The 20,153-nt window shown below is 35.1% G+C and overlaps 1 protein-coding gene across 1 annotated transcript in view; it reads left to right on the top strand.

Moving 5' to 3' along the window:
• The window catches only part of LOC131059925 (S-alkyl-thiohydroximate lyase SUR1), a 78,825-nt gene extending 74,679 nt beyond the window's left edge, over positions 1-4,146 (top strand). Inside the window, exons 6-8 of the mRNA XM_057992996.2 lie at positions 2,397-2,552; positions 2,754-2,847; positions 3,646-4,146. Of these exons, the coding sequence (XP_057848979.2) occupies positions 2,397-2,552; positions 2,754-2,847; positions 3,646-3,764 (369 nt within the window). The 3' untranslated portion in view covers positions 3,765-4,146. The remainder of the gene's footprint in view (positions 1-2,396; positions 2,553-2,753; positions 2,848-3,645) is intronic.
• Positions 4,147-20,153: the final 16,007 nt, after the last annotated feature.

The following is a 20,153-nucleotide window of genomic DNA, read 5'->3' as shown; positions in this document are numbered from 1 at the left end:
AGTTTTAAGATCCAAGAGGATTTAGTGTCAGGACTTCAAGCTCCAGTAATCAAATTAAGCTATGATATTTGAACTGTTAGTTCTACATGGTATAACTAGACAAGATTAACAACTACGCTGAAACTTTTGTTTAATGCACCAAATTAAGTTTTATGCTAATACTAGATTAGAAAGCTCAATAAGATTTTGATTATAATGAATGGCTATGAATTTTGTAATATCCCAATTATTTTTATTTTATTTTTAAGGCCAACAATAGTCATCAACAAGAAGATAACCCGTTAAGGTTAGAAATCATAAACTGAAACATGTTGGGAAAGCAACCCTTCCACTTTCTGATCACCAAGTGCCCAATGTGGGAAGGTGAGAGCATACGGTGTTGAGGGGATCATTAGCTTAATTAACTGAAAACAATGCAATGCTTGGGCGGCAAGCCAACCCCTTCCGCTTATCCAGCGGGAAAGCAAGAAAACTTGGCGGTGAACTAGCCAAGTGAGATACACAAAAATACGAATCACTCAATTGCAATATTTCAGCGGGAGGACTGCAATTACATAACAATCTCAACTCGACTGCTTATGCAGCGGGAGGACCATTACACTCAGATATCAGTCGACCACTTATGCAGTGGGAGGACTGAAATTACAATTTGCTTGATAATAGGCAGCAAGCCAGCCTCTTCCACTTTTTAGCGGGATGAGAATTACAAAACAAAACTGGTTAGTAGTACTACTACTTAACCTTACAAAAAATAGAGAATATGAGAAGAGAGTAATGCTGAATATCCCAATAAGAACATGAAATTCTGCAACATCAAATCTACAGGCTGGAATTGCAAAAACCAGCAGCCTAAGGAAACACTAAAAAGCTCGCAAATCTCTCAATACACGTCCAAATCACCCAAAATCAGTCCCAAACCCACACTAGACCAGCTACGATGACAACCAACCAAAGATATGCTACCATAACTCCCTTATTAATTTTGCACGCATCCCAATGCACTTCAGAAAACCCACGCCTAGCTTAGGAATTTCGATTTTGTCTAGAAAATTCAAAGCTCAACTAAAGACGCTACAAACTTATAGTGTATATCGCTAGTCTTAGGAAGGATGAAAGAGCCAATACCCATAACGGTCAGTCACTCCAGCAGAGAGGTATGATCGAAAATGCACTTCAGCCACAAGCAAACCAACAAGTTCCAAAATCGCTCCAACACCAAAAATGACTAAGATATGCTCTGAGAATATAGTAAATTACAGCACGTAGCTAGGTACTATGTTTCAAGTACGAAACCAGGAAGCACTAGGGAGACGCACTCCGAAGCCTCAAAAGTTCTGTCGCCAATCCGGTAGCATAACATTGCAAATTTTCAAGATATGCAGAATGGGAGCCCAAGGCTCTTATTTATAACCTCACACCACCAAATTCAAATGCAAATTGCTTCAAATTCATCTTTCCCCATTTGCATTTCATTACACCTCATGTGGACCCCAAGCGTGGCACCATTCCCACAAGTCAAACCTCACGCCAAAAAGCAAGGACCACGATTTTCACTTGGCAAACACTTGAGATGAAAATAAAATAATATCTTCCTTAATAATATTACGTCCCCTTCTTAGACATAAATTTCGCCTAACACTTAGGAGATATTAGGCATTATTCCCAAAGTCAATAAATCAGTAGTAATTAATCAGATTAATTAAATATTAAACCTAAGGATAAGGAAATAATATTTAATTATGTCACATATGACTCTCGTACTGATTACTATCAAAACCAGGATGAAGCTGAGCCAAGAAGACCACTAAACTGTTGCAGGATCAGGACCCTGTCCACTGCCAGAAATAGAATTATGCCATACTGCCACTTACTAAAAATAGTAAGTCATGAACTACTGCTCCGTAAAGCATGATCTTCGTGCCCAGTGACAGAGCATGGAGAGCTCAGTAGGACAGTATCACCAAAATAGCCATTCCTTGACTTACTAAGAATAGTAAGTTCTCGCCTCATCAATGCTGGACCCTCATTCTTCATTCCACCTAGCCTACGGGTCTCGGGAATAGGCTAATGGACCACTGGGAGGTCATCAACGAGAAGGGGACTTTACAATTCAATCAACCTTTTGAGGTAAGTTTTCTTATTTGATTCGATTTTGAAATGGAACAGAAAACTAAATTTTCTGTTTTCTAATTAATGAGCAACCTCAACTTAGATTGCTTCAGTACGTAATATTTATAAACATTATCTATTTATTAATCTATTTGTGCAAATACTCATAGAACATAATCAAATATGTTATTATTTTTTTTACCACTTGCTGGTGGTTTGAACTTTGTACTTTTCAGTGCACTAGATTTCTACTTAATGCAAGTTAATAAAACATTGTTTTAATGCAGGCTGCAATTCCACAAATTATAGAGAAAACAACAGAAGACTTTTATGGGGAGATGCTGAATTTGCTAAGTCACGTGGCTGAAATATGCTATAATCGTATTCAAAAACTTGATCTTCTCTTTTGTCCAGCTAAACCTGAAGGTTCTATGTTTGTGATGGTAATAAAAGCTATCACAGTTATCAATGTTCTATTTCTTTTGTAGTACTGCTACATTGAAAGCATTTCGTTTGAAAGAAAAGATTTCTGGTAAATAGATGAATTCTCAAGATTAGGATTTCCCAATTCCTACAATAATTTCCAATTATACGTGACATGTATTGATTTTTTGGATATTTATTCTGATGCTGTGGTTTTTCAGGTGAAGATAAATACATCTGGCTTTGAAGACATAAGAGATGACATTGAATTTTGTGCGCTGCTTGCTAAAGAAGAATCAGTCATAGTTCTACCAGGTAAAATACCATATAGCTATTATCACCTTATTTGTTAAAGGGTTGGGTTGGGGAGCAGGGATTGAAGTGGAGTGAAGGGTGAGGGGAAGGAGATTAGAGTCACTTGGAGATGGAAGATATCTTGGGTATGGGAGATCAGGAAAGGATCACGAATGCCATTTTTAGTATAATACACACTCACTCTAAATTTACATGAGAGAGAGAGAGAGAGAGAGAGAGAGAGAGATATTACAGATTTTAGTGTTGTGTTACAACTTATGTTAGCACAAACTACTACCACAGAGTACCCTTACGTAAATTGATAACAATTCTATCCACATACACATGTAAAGCCTCATTCTTTACTATTCTTACCATACCACTTTCTGCTTTGATGATAAAATTTTATACTACAGAAATTAATGATAAAATTTTATGCAAAAAGTAGACAATTAAATGATAATAATTGTTTTTTCTTTAGTTCTTTTAAATCCTATCAACCATTTATTAGCCCCCAAAGAAAAAATCAATATGATTTATGTGATATACCTAAGAAATTTCTATAGGAAGTTTTCCAATTGTCAATGGACTTTTTATGGAGATGTACAGATCTTAGGAAATCTGAAATCTTCTGAGCTCTATTGATGCCCCATAGGTGTCTTTCAAGATAGTAATGTGTTTATGATATGAGAATGAGTACCAAGGGTTAGGATATGAGTCTCGAAATAAGCATGCAAGAAATATGTTTTTGATCCATAACGTGTTCCTTTGTAGTATTCAAGATTTTTTTAATTCCATAATTCTCTTTGTCCACTGCAGGAACCGCCCTAGGAATGAAAAGTTGGATACGTGTGACTTTTGCAGTTTCTCCTAGTTTGTTGGAAGAGGGATTTGACCGGATAGAATCCTTTTGTAGACGACATGCAAAGAATTTATAGATTCTCATTCAATGTAACATTCTGCAAATTGAGATAAATGGCACATTACTTGTGTGCAGTCTTTGGTAGGTTGGAATTGGATAACTGCAAATCTGTGATTCTGGTCAAAGATTATTTGACCAAGAAATGGTCAAAGGTGAGAATTGTTTGGTATGAGTTCAGCCTAAGCTGAACATTGTTTTGTGCACATTACTTGTGTGCAGTCTTTGATAGGTTGGATAACTGCAAATATGTGATTCTGGTCAAGGCTTATTTTGACCAAGAAATGGTGAAAGGTGAGAATTGTTTGGTATGAGTTCAGCCTAAGCTGAACATTGTTATTGTGCACAATACAACCAAAAAATTTGTCTTTGAAACCTGAAATTGATTTACCTTTGGTACACACAGTTTTACTTCTTTTGGTAGGTTAGATGACTTTTGTTCCTGTGATTCTAGTCAAGGCTTTGTTGACCAATCAATGTTTAAAGGTGAGAATTTTTGGTTTAGAGTTCAACCCAAGCCGAATGTAGTTGTTGTGCACATTGCAATAAAATAATTTGGCTTTGTAGCCCAAAATTGCTTTACCAATGGTACACAGTTTACTTATTTTGGGGTCGAGATAGATAGATAGGTCTTTTTAATGTCCACAAGGCTACAAATAGCCTATGGGACAGCCAGCCTTGTTATTTTGGTTTTCTGCCTTTCAATCCTTGTCCTATTCAAGGAGATGATAAGCATCCCCTTCCCGTCAATAGTCTCCTTGCTGAATAAACTGTGCCAATAAATAGCTGTCATTATATTGGCATGCTTGTCTGTGATGTCCTTGAAGGCATCACACTCCATAATAAAGTGTTTTTCTAATTCCAGCTCCAGTGTTGCAAAAAATACACACCCTTTCTTCCCAAGCTTCTTTAGGTCTTCTCCACCTCCCCGTTTCACATTGGAGTTGATGAAAGTTGGTTCTTAATTGAGCAATAAGAATCTTCGCTTTCCACGCAATATTTGCTGCTATGTATGCTTTTGTTGATAATCAGACATGGGGATGAACTCTTCAAGATAATACTTTTTTTTTTCTTCCTAGGACTTTTCCCCGTATATGCTTGTGGAAGTTATCTAAAACAAAGTTCTTTTCTCTTTTCTATTTGTTGGGTAAGCATTTAAGTAAATATTCCATTTATTCATCCATTTGCTGTTTTGCTTCATCAATGCCTTTTTTCTTTTGATCATGGTGTTAGTAAAAACAACCTTAGGCCATCTACTAACTTCCATTTGTTCATTTTTTTTTAATATCTTATGAATAGATTTTTTTTTAATGTTGTCTTCAGTTTGTGAATATGTTTTATGTTAGTGTTAGCATTACCACTAATATTTTTCTCAGTTGATTCTAAATCTTTACTATGGATTTAATTGAATTTAAATCAAAGTGTAAAGGTTATTTGAATATGTTAATTTCAAATTCAAGACATGTTTGGTTGTATAACTTAGTCCAGGCAAAGGAAATGAGGGCGAAAACTACATTAAAATATTAAATGTGAAAAGGGGGTTCAATTAAGAGAGAATGACAACATAAAATGATAAAATAAAAAAATGCCAATCCTAGCATAATAGAGATTACAAAAATCCCAATAAAAGAAAAGCGTGTGCCATGGAGAATTCTAGTGTCATGCAATCACTAAGATTGTGGAGTGCAAAGTTTTATGCCTTCTATTTGGAAAGCTTTAAGATACAACTAGAAATTCATTTCGAAAACAACTTTAATGGGGACCTTGTGTAAACGAAATTTTGAGGCTTTGCACTCAAGGATTCCCATACGATGTAAGGCTTGCATATTTATTTAGAAACAAAGATTTATAGGCCAGTGGAAGGAAAATTAGACCAAGAATTCAAGTCACAAATTGATGAAATGCATTAAAATATCACTCTTCTACAACAGGTTTGGTGCTCAAGTCAATACTGCTATAGCATCGCTTGAGGTCTTGTCTAGAGGAAACTATTGTTGTTTGAATTTTTATACCATACTGAGCTCATTCGAGTGTCTGAAATCTATTAAAAAGTCTTTGCAGTCCTTTGATGTAACATATGCAAATTTTTATGCTTTGCGCACAGAGATTTTAGTTTGTCTTCCCTTTGGTAGCATGAAATTCAGATTGGTCCTATGGCTTCTTCACATATGTTTTATTGTGTATTTGTCCCATCACAAGTTATGAATAATAAGTTTATGCTGTTGGAAGTTGTCATTTCAATGTCAAATGAGATATATGTCAAAGTGCTCTCAAGGAAATTGTCAAAGGCAAATTTAAAGATATATTATTCACCCTTTTAAAGTGGTTTATGGCTGATGTATATGGCAGCTCCGACTTTTTATAAAGATTACATTGTTGTCTGACTTGCAATTTAGCAGCAATGAAATTGGATAAAAGCTATGTTTATTAATGGTGGCCGACTCCTTTATGATTAGCACCAAGGTCGAATTTTATGGAAATGAAAAAATAAAATAGTTATTATTATATGAGGCCAACTCTCCATCTTTGGAGAATCAGAATAAATTTGATTGTTTATGAAAAAAGCTGACCTCTTAGGATTAGATGCCTCCCTTATGAGGAGGTATATGAATGGGTATATAACTGAGATGAATGTGAGAAGTATGTGAAAAAACAAAAAGGAATATCACTCTAATTTTAGAACAAAATTAGAAGAGCAGCAATGACATAATGAAGACCAGTGATTATTTATGGGCAGCGATGAAAATAATGTGAATGCAATGAGAATAACATGAATTAAAGCTGATCTATGGGGCAGTTTATTTTGAGTTTGGAGCAGATTTCATTGACATCTTTGGAGCAGACCTTGTTAATTTTGGAGCAGTCATTCTACCCAATTTGGAGTTAGACAGTATGGCAGTCTTGGAGCAGCTTTCAACCACATTATTGGAGCAGACTTTGTAACAGCCATAAGGCATCATTTGTGGAGCAGACATAAGTACAGTTTTGAAGCAGATATAGGAGAGGTTGGTTCCTTCCAATTTAAAAGAGATTGGCGTCTCTTGCTGTGTTGGTGCTTAGTTATGGGGATTGGTTTCTTCAGTGGGTTGGTGCCTTCAAATCATTCAAAGGGGATTGGTCTCTTGTGGGTTGGTGCAAGACAAGTTGTATATAAGCAATATTTTGCCATGGTTTTCAAATTTGTATTCTTGTGAATGATATTGTGTGAATTAGCTTATGCTATTAAGTTTGAAGGAATTTAAAATTGTATTATATTGATTCACTCTAATCGTGTGCTCTTCAATTGGCATCAAAGAGGGTTCTTTCAGAGATAGCCTAACCACTATAAGGTAGATTTTGGAAGCACACTTGGCAAAAAGAAAAAAGAAATATCAAGCAAAGTGTTGATCAACAAACACCAAATGCAAGTGATGAGGTGACATATGGAACACACTTGGTAATAGAAACAATAGATGATATCCTCGAAAGAGAAAACCATCTTGTCAATGAAAGAAAAGTAGAGATGAACATGGAATAGAAGTCAAAAGAATATGTTGAGAATGTTGATGCAAACTTGAAGAAGAAAATGATGAAGATGAAGAGGAAGTGGATCATGAGGAACTTCATCATGCATATAGAGAGATAGAGAAACTAAAGAAAAGAAATAAGAGTTACGACTTCAAGAGGACAATGAGTCTAATGTGGAGTTAGTTCAAAGCCTTGAAAATTGGAAATGTGATCTTTGATCTGAAAGTTCAAATTGAAGAAGGAAAAAAGGATTGAAGAAGAGATGAGAAACCAATTGAGTGTAAAGGTAGAAGATTGTGAAAGGTTAGAGGCCGAGATTGTTTTTTTGAGAAAGGAATTAGAAAAGACATCTGTCAAGTTAAACAAAAGCCTAAATTTTGGAAAAAGTATTGAGCTCTTGGATGATATCATCAATGGCTAGAGGTTACCATCTATAAAGATTGGTATTCGCTACAAAGAAGATCACAAAGAACCTCCAAAGAAGGCAAATGAGGAGAGAACAAAGAGCTTTGTAAATACTATCAAAAGTCCTAACAAGAAGAAAGAAAATCAAGTCCCACTAAATGCAAACACTTCAAAGATTAACAAGGATAAATTTAGAAAGTCCTTTCCTTTGAGACAACCACATATGAACAGTTAAATATCTAGGCAACTAAGAGGGGGGAGGGTGTGTGTGTGTGTGAATCAGTTGACAATAAATTTTAACTTTTTAACCTTAATGCACAGATCCTGAATATTAATTAGAATTAACAGAATTAGGAAACGCATGCAAGAATTCAGATTAGACACAGGAAACCCTGAAATTTACGTGGAAAACCCAAGGGAAAAACCACAGAGAATGCTAATTCTCAATATATGAACACCGGTTAAGGTAATTTTTACAATGGGTGGCTCATTGCTAATGTGCTCATTGTTGGTGGTCTCACTGCCAATATTCTTACTATAGATGGGATCACTGACTTGAAAGGCTCGCTGCCGAAGAAGAAAGAAAGACAAAAATAATCCACCACAAGAAAAAAACAGTCTGTACCATCGAAACTGCTTCCGATAAATATCTCACTACACTCACATAGTCACTGAATTTCTTCAATCTCGCATGTATTCAACACAAAAAGCCATATATGAAATCATCATATCAAACTCCTATATATACTGTCTCCGAAGATCATGATTTTCAATGTCGGTTGAGACATAGATCTAAAATAGGTCTCCACTAAACATTCTGATGGTGGCAAGGAATGAAAAGTGGACCATATCACACCATTCCTCCTCGAACATATCAACATTCTACATGCATCACCAAAGCCAGACCTAAAACATATTCACACGCTATACATCCTCAATATCTGATCTAAGGCCTCAAGTTCTAGATCACGCCAGACCCAAAGATAATACAGAAAAACATCTTCCGAGATACCAAACGCATTTGGTGAAACCAAGAAACCTTCAAATGCACAACATGCTTGAATTAAACACTCCTGCTCATCATACCACATCCAGACTTAATCTCGACCAAAGGATTTGACATCAATGACAACACATAATTCAATGCTAACAATCTCCCCCTTTGTCATTGATGGTAACATCCATCAACAATAATATGTAAAACAATTTAGATCATCATTTAGTGCACAACCATCTCTCTCTCCCCCTTTGACAACAATGACAACGGTGAACAAAACTCCCCCTGAGAAACTCACTCCTGCTTCCCCTGAGAGGAAGCACATCAACATCAATTTAGAAAAGAATGTACATGCTGCTCAAAGGTATCTTTGCGTAACGCCTTTTGTGAAAATATCTGCAATCTGCTCTTTTTTGGGCACATACTCAAGTTTGACCTCGTTATTGAGAACTTTTTCCCTCAAGAAGTGATACTTGATAGATATATGCTTTATTCAGGAATGTTGTACCAGATTTTTGGAAATGTTTATTGCAGTAGTATTATCACACATGATTGGAATGGGGTCATCAAATTTCACACCAATGTCCTTCAAAGTCTGCTTCATCCATAAAATCTGAGTGCAACAAGAAGATGTTGCAATGTACTATGCTTCTGTTGTAGATAAGGACACATAATCTTGCTTTTTGTTTGACCAAGCAACTAACCGAGAGCCAAGAAAGAATGCTCCTCCACTTGTGCTTTTCCTATCATCAACACTTCCAACCCAGTTTGCATCTGTATAAGTTGTGAGGTTAAAATTTGAATTCCTGGGATACCACAGACCAAACTCTTCTATACCTTTGAGATATCTAAAAATCTTTTTTACATCCACAACATGTGATTCTTTCGGTTCTTGTTGAAATCTTGCTGCCAAGCATACTGCATACATGATATCCGGTTTGGTAGCAATCAAATATAACAATCCTCCAATCATTGAGTTGTATCGACTTGCATCAGCCTTAGGTGATTTATCATCCTTAGTTAACTTGCATCCGATAGTCATAGGTGTACATACTAGTTTGGAATTCTCCAACCCAAACTTCTTCAACAGTTCTTTAACATACTTGGATTGAGAAATGAAAATTCCTTTATCATTCTGATTTACTTGCAATCCAAGGAAAAAATTCAACTCATCGATCATGGACATCTCAAATTCTTTTTGTATCTCCACAACAAATTTTTTGCACATGTCTTCATTTCCTCCAAAGATTATATCATCATCATATACTACCACTATTAGAATTTTACTTGATTCTGTCTTGAAGTACAAGTTATTGTCCATTGAACCCTGCTGAAATCCTTGATCAGTTAGATACTTGTCTAACCTCCCATACCAAGTTCAAGGAGCTTGTTTCAATCCATACAAAGCCTTTTTCAATATGCAAACAATGTTTGAATCATGCTTCAACTTGAATCCTTCTGGTTGTTCAATGTAAACTTCTTTTAATTCTCCATTCAGAAATGCTGATTTCACATCCATCTAATAAACCTTGAAATCTTTGAATGCTCCAAATGCTAGGAACATCCAAATTGCCTCCATTCTTGCAACCGGGGCATAAGTTTCATCAAAGTCAATGCCTTCAATTTGAGTGTATCCTTTGCAAACCAACCTCGCTTTATTCCTTACTACCTTTCCATCTTCATCCAGCTTGTTCCGGAATACCCATTTAGTACCGATTACATTCTTGTCTTCCGGTCTGCTGACTAATTCCCATGTCTGTTTTTTCTCAGTTTGATCTAGTTCCTCTTTCATTGCCTTCATCCAATTCTGATCTTTGCAGGGTTATTCTACCGTTTTTGGCTCAGTTTTCGATAGCAGGCACAACAAGACATGTTCTTGTGATAACTCCTTTTCTCTTGTCTCCAATGATCTGATCTTCTGAGTGATTTTTCTTGACATACCTTGGAGTCTTGGATGCAGATGTCGGAACATCCCGATCATTCTTTTCTTCACTCCTGGTTTCTTCCTTCCTTTCCTTTTTTCTGGACTCATATGAGTCATATCCTAATGCTATTTTTGACTCCTTTGAAGTGTTCTCATCAACTTTTACACTTGCACTTTCAACAATCTTATTCAATCTCTTGTTAAAACATCAATATGCCTTTCTCTTTGTTGAGTAACCCAAGAATATATCTTCATCTGCTCTGTTGTCAAACTTTCCAAGATTATCCTCATCTCTCCTAATATAGCACTTGCTTCCAAAAACTGAAATATTTCACTGTCGAAGTTCTGCCATACCATAGTTCATAAGATGTCTTGCCATACTTCCTTCGATACATAATTATGTTGAGTGTGTACGCTGCTGTATGAATTGCTTCTTTCCAATAGACTTCAGGTAACTTTGCACCTTTTATCATGGTTCTGACTACTTCTTGTATATTTCGGTTCATGCTTTCTACTACACCGTTCTACTCAGGTGTTCGAGGAGTTGATAACTGTCTTTTGGTGTCATGCTTTTCACAAAAGTCATTGAACTCATTCGAGATGAATTCTCTTCCTCTGTCAGATCTGAAACACTTGATTTTCCTGCCAATTTCATTCTCAACTTTTGCCTTGAATATCTTGGTCTTTTCTAATGCTTCAAAAATTTCTCTGAGAAATGAAACCCGTCATTCTACTATAATCATCAATCAGTAACATGGAATACCTCTCACCTTGTAGGCTTCTTGTCTGGGTCGGACCACAAAGATCCGTGTGAACCAAATCTAGTAATCTGGTGGATGAGTACTCCTTTCCTATGAATGTGCTTCTGGTGTACTTTCCTATTTGACATTCCCTACAGATGTTGTTTTCCGGTTTAGACAACCTAGGCAAATCTCTTACTGCACTCTTTGAACTAATATGTACCAAATTATCAAAGTTGATATGGCACATCCTCCGGTGTCATAGCCAGTTGTCATCAAGTTGTGATATCAAACAATGTTTTATAGCACCTTCCAACTGGTACATATTTCCATTTGTCCTTCTTCCAACTGCAATAACTATTCTGGAATCCTTCCAGATCTCACATCCATTGTCTTGAAAGATGACGTTGTATCCATTTTCGCACATCTGTCCCACACAAGAGATTATGATGCAAATCTTTCACATAATAAACATTGTCATTTATGCTTTCCATCAAAGGTAATTGAACCAATACCAATGATTTGTGTTGTCTGATTGTCTCCAAATCTAACTGAACCTCCATCATACCTTTCAAGTTTTATGAATTTATTTTTGTCACCAGTCATATGATTTGACCATCCACTAATCAACCATTCATTCTTATCTCTTCTAGTATGAAATGTGTTAGCAACAGTCTTAGAGATATCATACTTAGGAACATCCTTTTCTACCAAAAACAAACAATCACCATCCTCATAGTTTGATTCATCATCCAAAATTCCAGCATCATCCTTAACATAATATGCCTTGTTATTGAACTTTCCCTTGTTTTCCTTAAACTTTTGTCTATTTCCCTTTTCCAAACATCTAGTTGCAATGTGACCAATCTTACCACATCTAAAACATTAAAGGGTAACATTCCTTTGTATTTTCCAATGCGTTTCTTCAACTTCCTTACAAAGTTTTCTTCTACCTCATCCGAGCTTTCCTCATCATCCGAGTTGTCTTCAGATGCCTTGAATGTGGGTTCTGATTTGTCTTTATCCTTTCCGAATTTGCTTACTTCAAATGCAGTTAGGATACCAAATAGTTGCTCTCTGGTGAACTTATTTGGATCATAAGCTTCTTCAATTGCAGAGATTTTTTCACTTTATCTTATCAATAATGTCATCATAATCTTGTCAATCACATCTTCATTGCTCAAAGTGCCTCCAAGATCTCTGATCCCGTTCACTGTGGTATCAACCTTCTCAAAATAGCTCACAATATCCTCTCCTTCCATCCTTAGGTTTTCATATCTTCTCTTAGCAGTTAATCTCTTTGTCAGCTTGACTCTCTCATTCCCTTCATAGATGTCTTTTAACTTGTGCCAGACTTCATGAGCAGTATTCAAGGAGATAACCTTAGTCAATTCAGTTTTTGATGATGCACTAAAAATAACATACATTTATTTTTTCATTTTGTTCATATGCTTGAATCTCATTCGAAGTATTGATTCCATTTGTCAGAAGAACATACTTAGTCCCCACAACCTTCCAAGTATTATAACCTAGAGAAACCAAACAACCTCTCATCTTCACTTTCCAAAAACTATAATCAATCCCTTCAAAGATAGGAATGGATAACTTGTGTGTTATCGGATCAGGATATACCTCAAACGGTTAAGCTCTATGTCAAGGAACAACAACTCTAATACCAATTGTTGAATATCTAAGCAATTGAGAGGGGGGGTGAATTAGTTGGCAATAAATTTTAACTTTTTAACCTTAATGCACAGATCTAGAATATTAATCAGAATTAACAAAATTAGGAAACACATACAATAATTCAGATTAGACACAGGAAACACCAAAATTTATGTGGAAAACCCAAGAAGGGAAAAACCACGGAGAATGCTAATTCTCAATATATGAACACCAGTTAAGGTGATTTTTACAATGGGTGGCTCACTGCCATTGTGCTCACTGCCCTGAAAGGCTCACTTCCGAAGAAGAAAGAAAGACAAAGAGAATCCACCACAAGAAAAAAACAGTTTGTACTGCCGGAATTGCTTCCGATAAATATCTCACTACACTCACACAGTCACTGGATTCCTTCAATCTCGCATGTCTTCAACATAAAAAGCCATATATGAAATCGTCAAAGCAAACTCCTATATATACTGTCTCTGGAGATCATAATTTTCAATGTTGGTTGAGACAACGATCTAAAATAGGTCTCCTCTAAACATTCTAGTGGTGGCAAGGAATGGAAAGTGGACCATATCACACTGTTCCTCCTCAAACATATCAACACACTACATACATCACCAAAGCCAGACCTAAAACATATCCGCATGCTATACATCCTCAATATCCGATCTAAGGTCTCAAGCTATGGATCATGCTGGACCCAAAGATAATACAAAAAAACATCTTTTGAGATACCAAACACACCAGGTGAAATAAAACCGAGAAACCTTCAACTGCACAACATGTCTAAATTGAACACTTTTGCTCATCATACCACATCCAGACTTAATCCAGACCAAAGGGTTTGACATCAATGACAACACATAATTCAATGCTAACATTAATAGATTTCAACACTTTTTTTAAAGAGTTATTGATATTCTTGTAATAATTTTGGTCATAGAGCAAGAGACTATAGAACATATGCAAGATATAATTATGGTTGGAACATGAGCATAAATTTATCCAATTAAAATAATGATGAGATTCAATGTTTAGACTATATCCAATGGAAATTTGTGACTCTATGTAAATCTGAAAATTAAGTTGACTTAATATGAAAAACCATTGAGATATTGATCTTCGTTGCTATGCCAAAAGCCACCACTTTAACATGCTTAATAAATCTATCCTAGATGAACATAAAACATAAAGGAAATGAACATGACTTCACCATAAGATAACAACAATAAGGAAGTATAAATCAACAAGACAGAAAGAACATCTCACAACACAAGATTTATATGGAGAAACCATTTCGGGAAAAACTCCACTTTTACTGGAGTAAATATGACCTTGCAGAAATGAGATTATGTTCCCTTGACAACCAACTTCAAAACATACATTCATATATCTCCAACTAGTGAAATTAGTGAAGATATATAATTATAGATTAAAAAAATGTAATTATAATTATAGGAATGGAAAGATTAGATGACAGTGAGTTTTTGGGTCAAATCTAAGTGTCTTGGCTAAGGACACCAGTGTGGCACATGGATGTCTGTGTGATGTGTTATGGTTCGTATGGACAAATAGAAAACACAGAAAATGGCAAACACCTAACTCTGTGTTTTGATTAACTTGCAAAGCCTAGTTAGAAATGTAGCAGCAAATACTAGATGATAAATACAAATAGAAATTAGATAAATAAAACATAAACAAACCCTCATGCATATGAATGCTTCCAATAAATCTACACACAAGAAGAAGAGAAAAAATGTTTAGGGTTGTTTGGAGACTTTCCTCAGTCAAGTTCATGTTATGGTGTTTCCACGTTCACATTAGCTAGATAGATAATCAAAAGATGGATAGATAAAATGATCAAATAGATAAGTGATGTGATAAATCCCCAAGATGCTCAAATACACAATATAGATAGAATGATAAAAACCAAGATAGTTATGTGATATTGCTATGGCAAATTAGAGATTGTTGTAGCAAGGAGAGAGCCAGAGAAAGTTGTGTGAATACAAGAGATTGCCAAAAGAACCAACAGAGATTGCATGAAGTGAAAAGATCAGTTTAAAAGAGAGAATACGAGGGAAAAGCGACTTGTCGAGTCATTTAAGAATATTCCAAGTTGTTTCCACTGATTTGGGTAGGTGAGAAGGGTCAAAATGTTCAAAACTGATATTTGAATGTTAAGATATCATAGAACAAATGCATGCCATTCTAGTGTCCTGATGAATTATGCTCAAAAAATATGGGAGACAAGAGAAGCATGTGGTTAATGCAAAAGTGACATTGAAAAGTAACCGCTAAAAAGGTGTCCTGAGCATCATGAGAGGGAAAAGGTTGATGCATGGGCTTAAATGAATATACTTAGATGCTAGGGGAATGTACACTAGAATGGTTACAAAAGTGTAGGTGAATTGCAAAGGGGTATGCAAATTTTGACTCTACATTTTGGCCCCACTTTAGCGGGCTTATGAATCAACATGAATATGCACGCTAAGGGAAAGCTATTGAACATAAATAACATCATGATGCCAAAAGGATACTATAGAGGAAGCAAACAACTCTTTAGGCCAAGGAAACATGTCCCCAAGGTGAAGACCTACAAAACAAATGCATTAGATAGAAGGATATGCACAAGATAAGGTTAGAAAGTGAAAATTATTAAGACGATGGGGTTAGATCATGATAAACATACAGATATATAGACAAGAACATTGATATCACATCTACAAAGAAGAACAAAATACAACAAACAAAACTTTTTTTTTGAGTCAGCAAAGTGAAAGAGACCTTGATGTAAAAGGTTGTCTCAGTACCATGTGTTGTCCCCCAAAATAACAAGAAACAACATAGAGGAATTCTAAAAAGAAGATAAGAATGTAAGAATTGATTGCTTCAAGGAAGAATACACCCAAAGATAGGGAAGCAACCAATGTTGAAGAGATAACATGACTTAGACACTAGCTTGATCTGAAGAGATAACATGACTTAGACACTAGCTTGATTTGTCCCTAGTATTCATGCAAATGATCATGATTAAAAGATAAATCACAATCTAGCAAGTTGTGTTATGCTAGGTGATCAAATACTAGTAGTGTATACACCTAAAAATGGTTTGAAGATAGTTAATTGAATTCACAAATAATTTGATTAATTTCCCCATTTAGTCTACTTATAAATAAATCTAAGGATTTATTCATTAAGTTCATTTCAATAATTCCCCTTTGATTAATTAATCTAAGTTAATTAATCCTCCCCCCCATTTTAAATTCACTCTTCTAATCTCATAATTAGTTAAAACAAATCAAATCATGATTTGTTGAAATTAATTATCTTTTCCTAATATTTGAATTTCTAAATTCAAATATGAGCACATGGCTCCTAACTTCTAACCACCTAACCTAACCACTCTCTAACCTAACACATTCTATCTAATCCCGGGTTTAACTAACCCTATCCTATCTTGCACATCCTAACCTTTTATGGGTTGGACATTCCCCCCTTGAGACACATGGCACTTTTGCCACATGTCTCCTCCCTTGGACACTTACCCTCTCATGAGCAAGGTTCCTTGACACTTGTCACCACAGAGATGAAAAGTGTCCCTTCCTCCAAACTCTTCTCCAACTTCTTCAATCTTAACCCTTTATATCTTCAGATCAAATCTAGACCGTCGATTCCTGCCACCTCTGCTTTGGCCTTGGAATTCCAATAAATACCCCTCATTTTGGAGTAATAAAGATCCCTTGCATTCATAGTTTTAGCATCATTACTATAGGCAATTTTATCTCAGCCATCTAGCATAATTAGCATCTTAGATTAGTCATGCATACAATCATATATCTCATATTATTTTGGATTAATCTAGCTTATTTTGTTAATCTTGTATTCATCTAGTTTGCATTCATATAGATTAAATCCTCCGTCTTGGTGTATTCAAGTCACTAGTATTGTTTAGACAAATCTAAGAGCATATCTATACTCGCATCTTTTAGGAGGCAATAGGTCGATTTGTCATGGTTTTACATTTATTGGTTTTGATCAACTAACCATGCATGAATGATTTATTGAGTGTTTGTGTTGCAGATTCAGATTCCACATTTCACATTTCACACAAACATTAATTGGCACCCACTGTGGGGCCTAGAACTCAATTCTTGTCCTTGTAGATCATCAAATTCTCATCCTTTGATATTTTGTCCATTCATTCTATAGAATCTCGTACGACATTATTTTCTTCATAGTACGATATTCTTTGCTTTGTCGTACGGTTAGGTGAGAATTGTCATACGGCTAGGTGAGAAAGCTCGTACGAGTTTCTGCTTTCTCATATCAGAAACATATTACATTTTTGGGGTTTTCCTTGATTGAATTTTGAAGATGCTAATACTAACCCTGATTTGTTTTGAGATTTTTCACAGCCTAACCAATTTTTGTAGGATGTTTGTCCAAGAATACGCTTGTCGCTAAAAAACAATATGACTATTGATTCGTTATTTTTGTAGGTTTCCTGAGGAGATTCGACTAAACTTTGGGGTATGTGCAGGATCATGGTGTGCCAAAACAGGGCCTTAAGTGGCAATGCAATTTCAAGAAATAAGAGTTATGCAACTTGACATGAAAATTTGAATAAGTTATGAACATTATTTTAAAAATATGTAAGAATAGAATTTATAGAAAATTGAATGTAGTTTCTAAGCTACTAGTTGTTTTTTGGAAAATAAAATCCTATTTGATGAAAATTTCAAATTTTAATGCAGTGGTACTAAAATTTCAAGAAAAACATAAGAAGTAGGCGTATGTTTGACCATCCTAATCACAATCAAATCATAATATTTTTTTATAAGATTTATAATATAAGTATTAGACTCGTGTTTGAATGTGACACATATTTTTAATAATTTTTTATAAAATAAATAATTATTTATGAATTTTTTACTACAACTTTTCAAAAATTCAGAAACTCCTACGTTTGACCACCTTAACTTGGTCAAAACCTTATAAAATTCTTTTTTAAAATTTTTTTTAGCTATAGTAGACGAAGCATGGGATGTGATGTATATTTTGGATTCAAAAAATGTTATACCGTTTGAAAGTTATGAGTGTATTTTAATCAGCCTATCAATCAAGATTTTTGTCAGAATTCAATTAGAAAATAAATAACAATTATTTATTAAATTCAAAATAAGACAAGCCTTGTATTGTTGGAAAGTTGAGAACATCCTTAAATAGCCCTTTTCATTTTATCAATTTTGGCTTAAAAAAAAGTTGTCAGCCACCAGTGTGAAGTTTGGAAAATCAAAGAATACTCAAAAACACGTTTTTCCTCTTGACTTTCCAAGCTTGTCATTTCCAAGACAAATCCCAAAGCATTCTTGAGCCAAAAATGGAGGGAAAAAATTATGTGTTCTAAAATCAGATATCCATTTTGAAAAAATTAAAAAAACATATTTTAGTAAATTAGGCATAACTTTTGCATTTCATATCGAAATTTTAATTTTTTACAAGCATTGGAAAGGTAATTTAGAGCTCTACAATATGGAATACGTAGTTTTTTAATATTTAATTTTAAAAATAATTATAATTGATTTAAATTCATCCTTCATTTTTAAAACATCAAAAGTTCATGACTTTTTCATATGAATTTCATATTTCATGAATTTTTGTAACATACATCTCAAAATAATTGAAACACTAAATAAGTAATTAATAATAGAAAATTTAAATTTTTATTGAGTTCAATTAATTTTGATAAACCATTTTATCTCTCTTTGTTCCTTTCTCTACCCCTCTCTCCTAAACCTATCACTCCACTTGTTTGTTTCTTCCTCCCTCTCTTTTGTCCATATTTATACATCTCTTTCTAGACCTATATCTCTAACTCTCATTGAATACATCATTCATTCTTTCAAGATATGCACTTATATTTCTACCACTTCATCACTTCCTCCTCTATCTCACTCTCTCTTCCCTAAGATCTAAACTAGTCTCTTTGCATTTCCTTCCCATCTCTAGCAACAAAATTCAAAGGGGACAAGGAGAGTCATAGGGAAGTATCAACAAAAGGAGAGGGGGAGAGAGGTGAGAAGGAGAGGGTAATTTGGGGGAAGAGAGAGAGAGAGAGAGAGAGAGAGAGGTAATTAGGTGGTAGGTAAAGGGAGAGAGAGGGGGTGATTGGGGTGAACAAAGAATGATAGAGAGAGTTTGGGATTATTAGGGGGTAGGAGGAGAGGGGGAGAGGAAAAAGTATCAATAAAGAGAGATGAGAGACAAGGAGAGAGGTGAAGAGAGAGATAACGAGTAATTAGAGGGTGGGGAGAGGGGAAGAGGGAAGTATCTATAAATGCATAGGAGGAGAGAGATAAGAGAGAGGGTAATTGAGGGGAAGAAATAATGTGAAAGAGAGTTGGGTGTAATTAGTGGATAGAAGAGAGGGAGAGGGGTAAGTATCAACAAAAGGAGAGAGGGAGAGATGTGGAGAGAGGTGAAGAGAGTGATAGAGAGGATAAGTAGGGGGAGCGGTGCAGGAGCACCCCATTGTAGAAGCACAATTAGGATGCCCAAGGTCACTATCTGATTATATTTGGGTCATTTATGACTTTTAAAGAATATATGTATGTATTTGAGTTCATTTTTATCCAATGGAGTCATAATGTAAGGCTATTTGAGCCATTTGTGTAAAAGTTGCGTAGTTGTCCATTTAGGACCTAGTGGGGTCAAAGAGTCAAAATGATGTAAACATGCCATGAAAGGGCATAAAATATTGTAAAAGGTCATTTAAGGGTTATTTGATATGTTTATAAGGTTTTTGTCAAGTTTTGGGGTCATTATGTGAAAATGTCACAAAAAGTTGTCAAAAAGATGAAAAGTGGCAAAAATGCAATAATGCAAAATTGCATTAAAAGTTGTAAATGGGAAGTTGAAAGGTCTTGGAGGTAGTTATAAGGTCCAAACTGACCAAGAGTCTATAAAAAATCATTTTATGGTTGTTACAAATGAAAAAGGGAAGAAAGGGAAGAAAGGAGAACATTTTGATACATTTTGGTGCATTCTACTTTTGTTATTTTGATTGACTTTCCAATTTTTATGTTGGTTCTAGGCCTTGTATGACCATGTATGGCTTGTAAAACTTTATATATATATATAATTTATAGTTATATATTTTAA

This window comes from Cryptomeria japonica, chromosome 1 (assembly GCF_030272615.1).
Source record: "Cryptomeria japonica chromosome 1, Sugi_1.0, whole genome shotgun sequence".
Classification (NCBI taxonomy): domain Eukaryota; kingdom Viridiplantae; phylum Streptophyta; class Pinopsida; order Cupressales; family Cupressaceae; genus Cryptomeria; species Cryptomeria japonica.
Note: the sequence above shows the minus strand (reverse complement) of the source record. Positions and strands in the feature narration are given on the sequence as shown.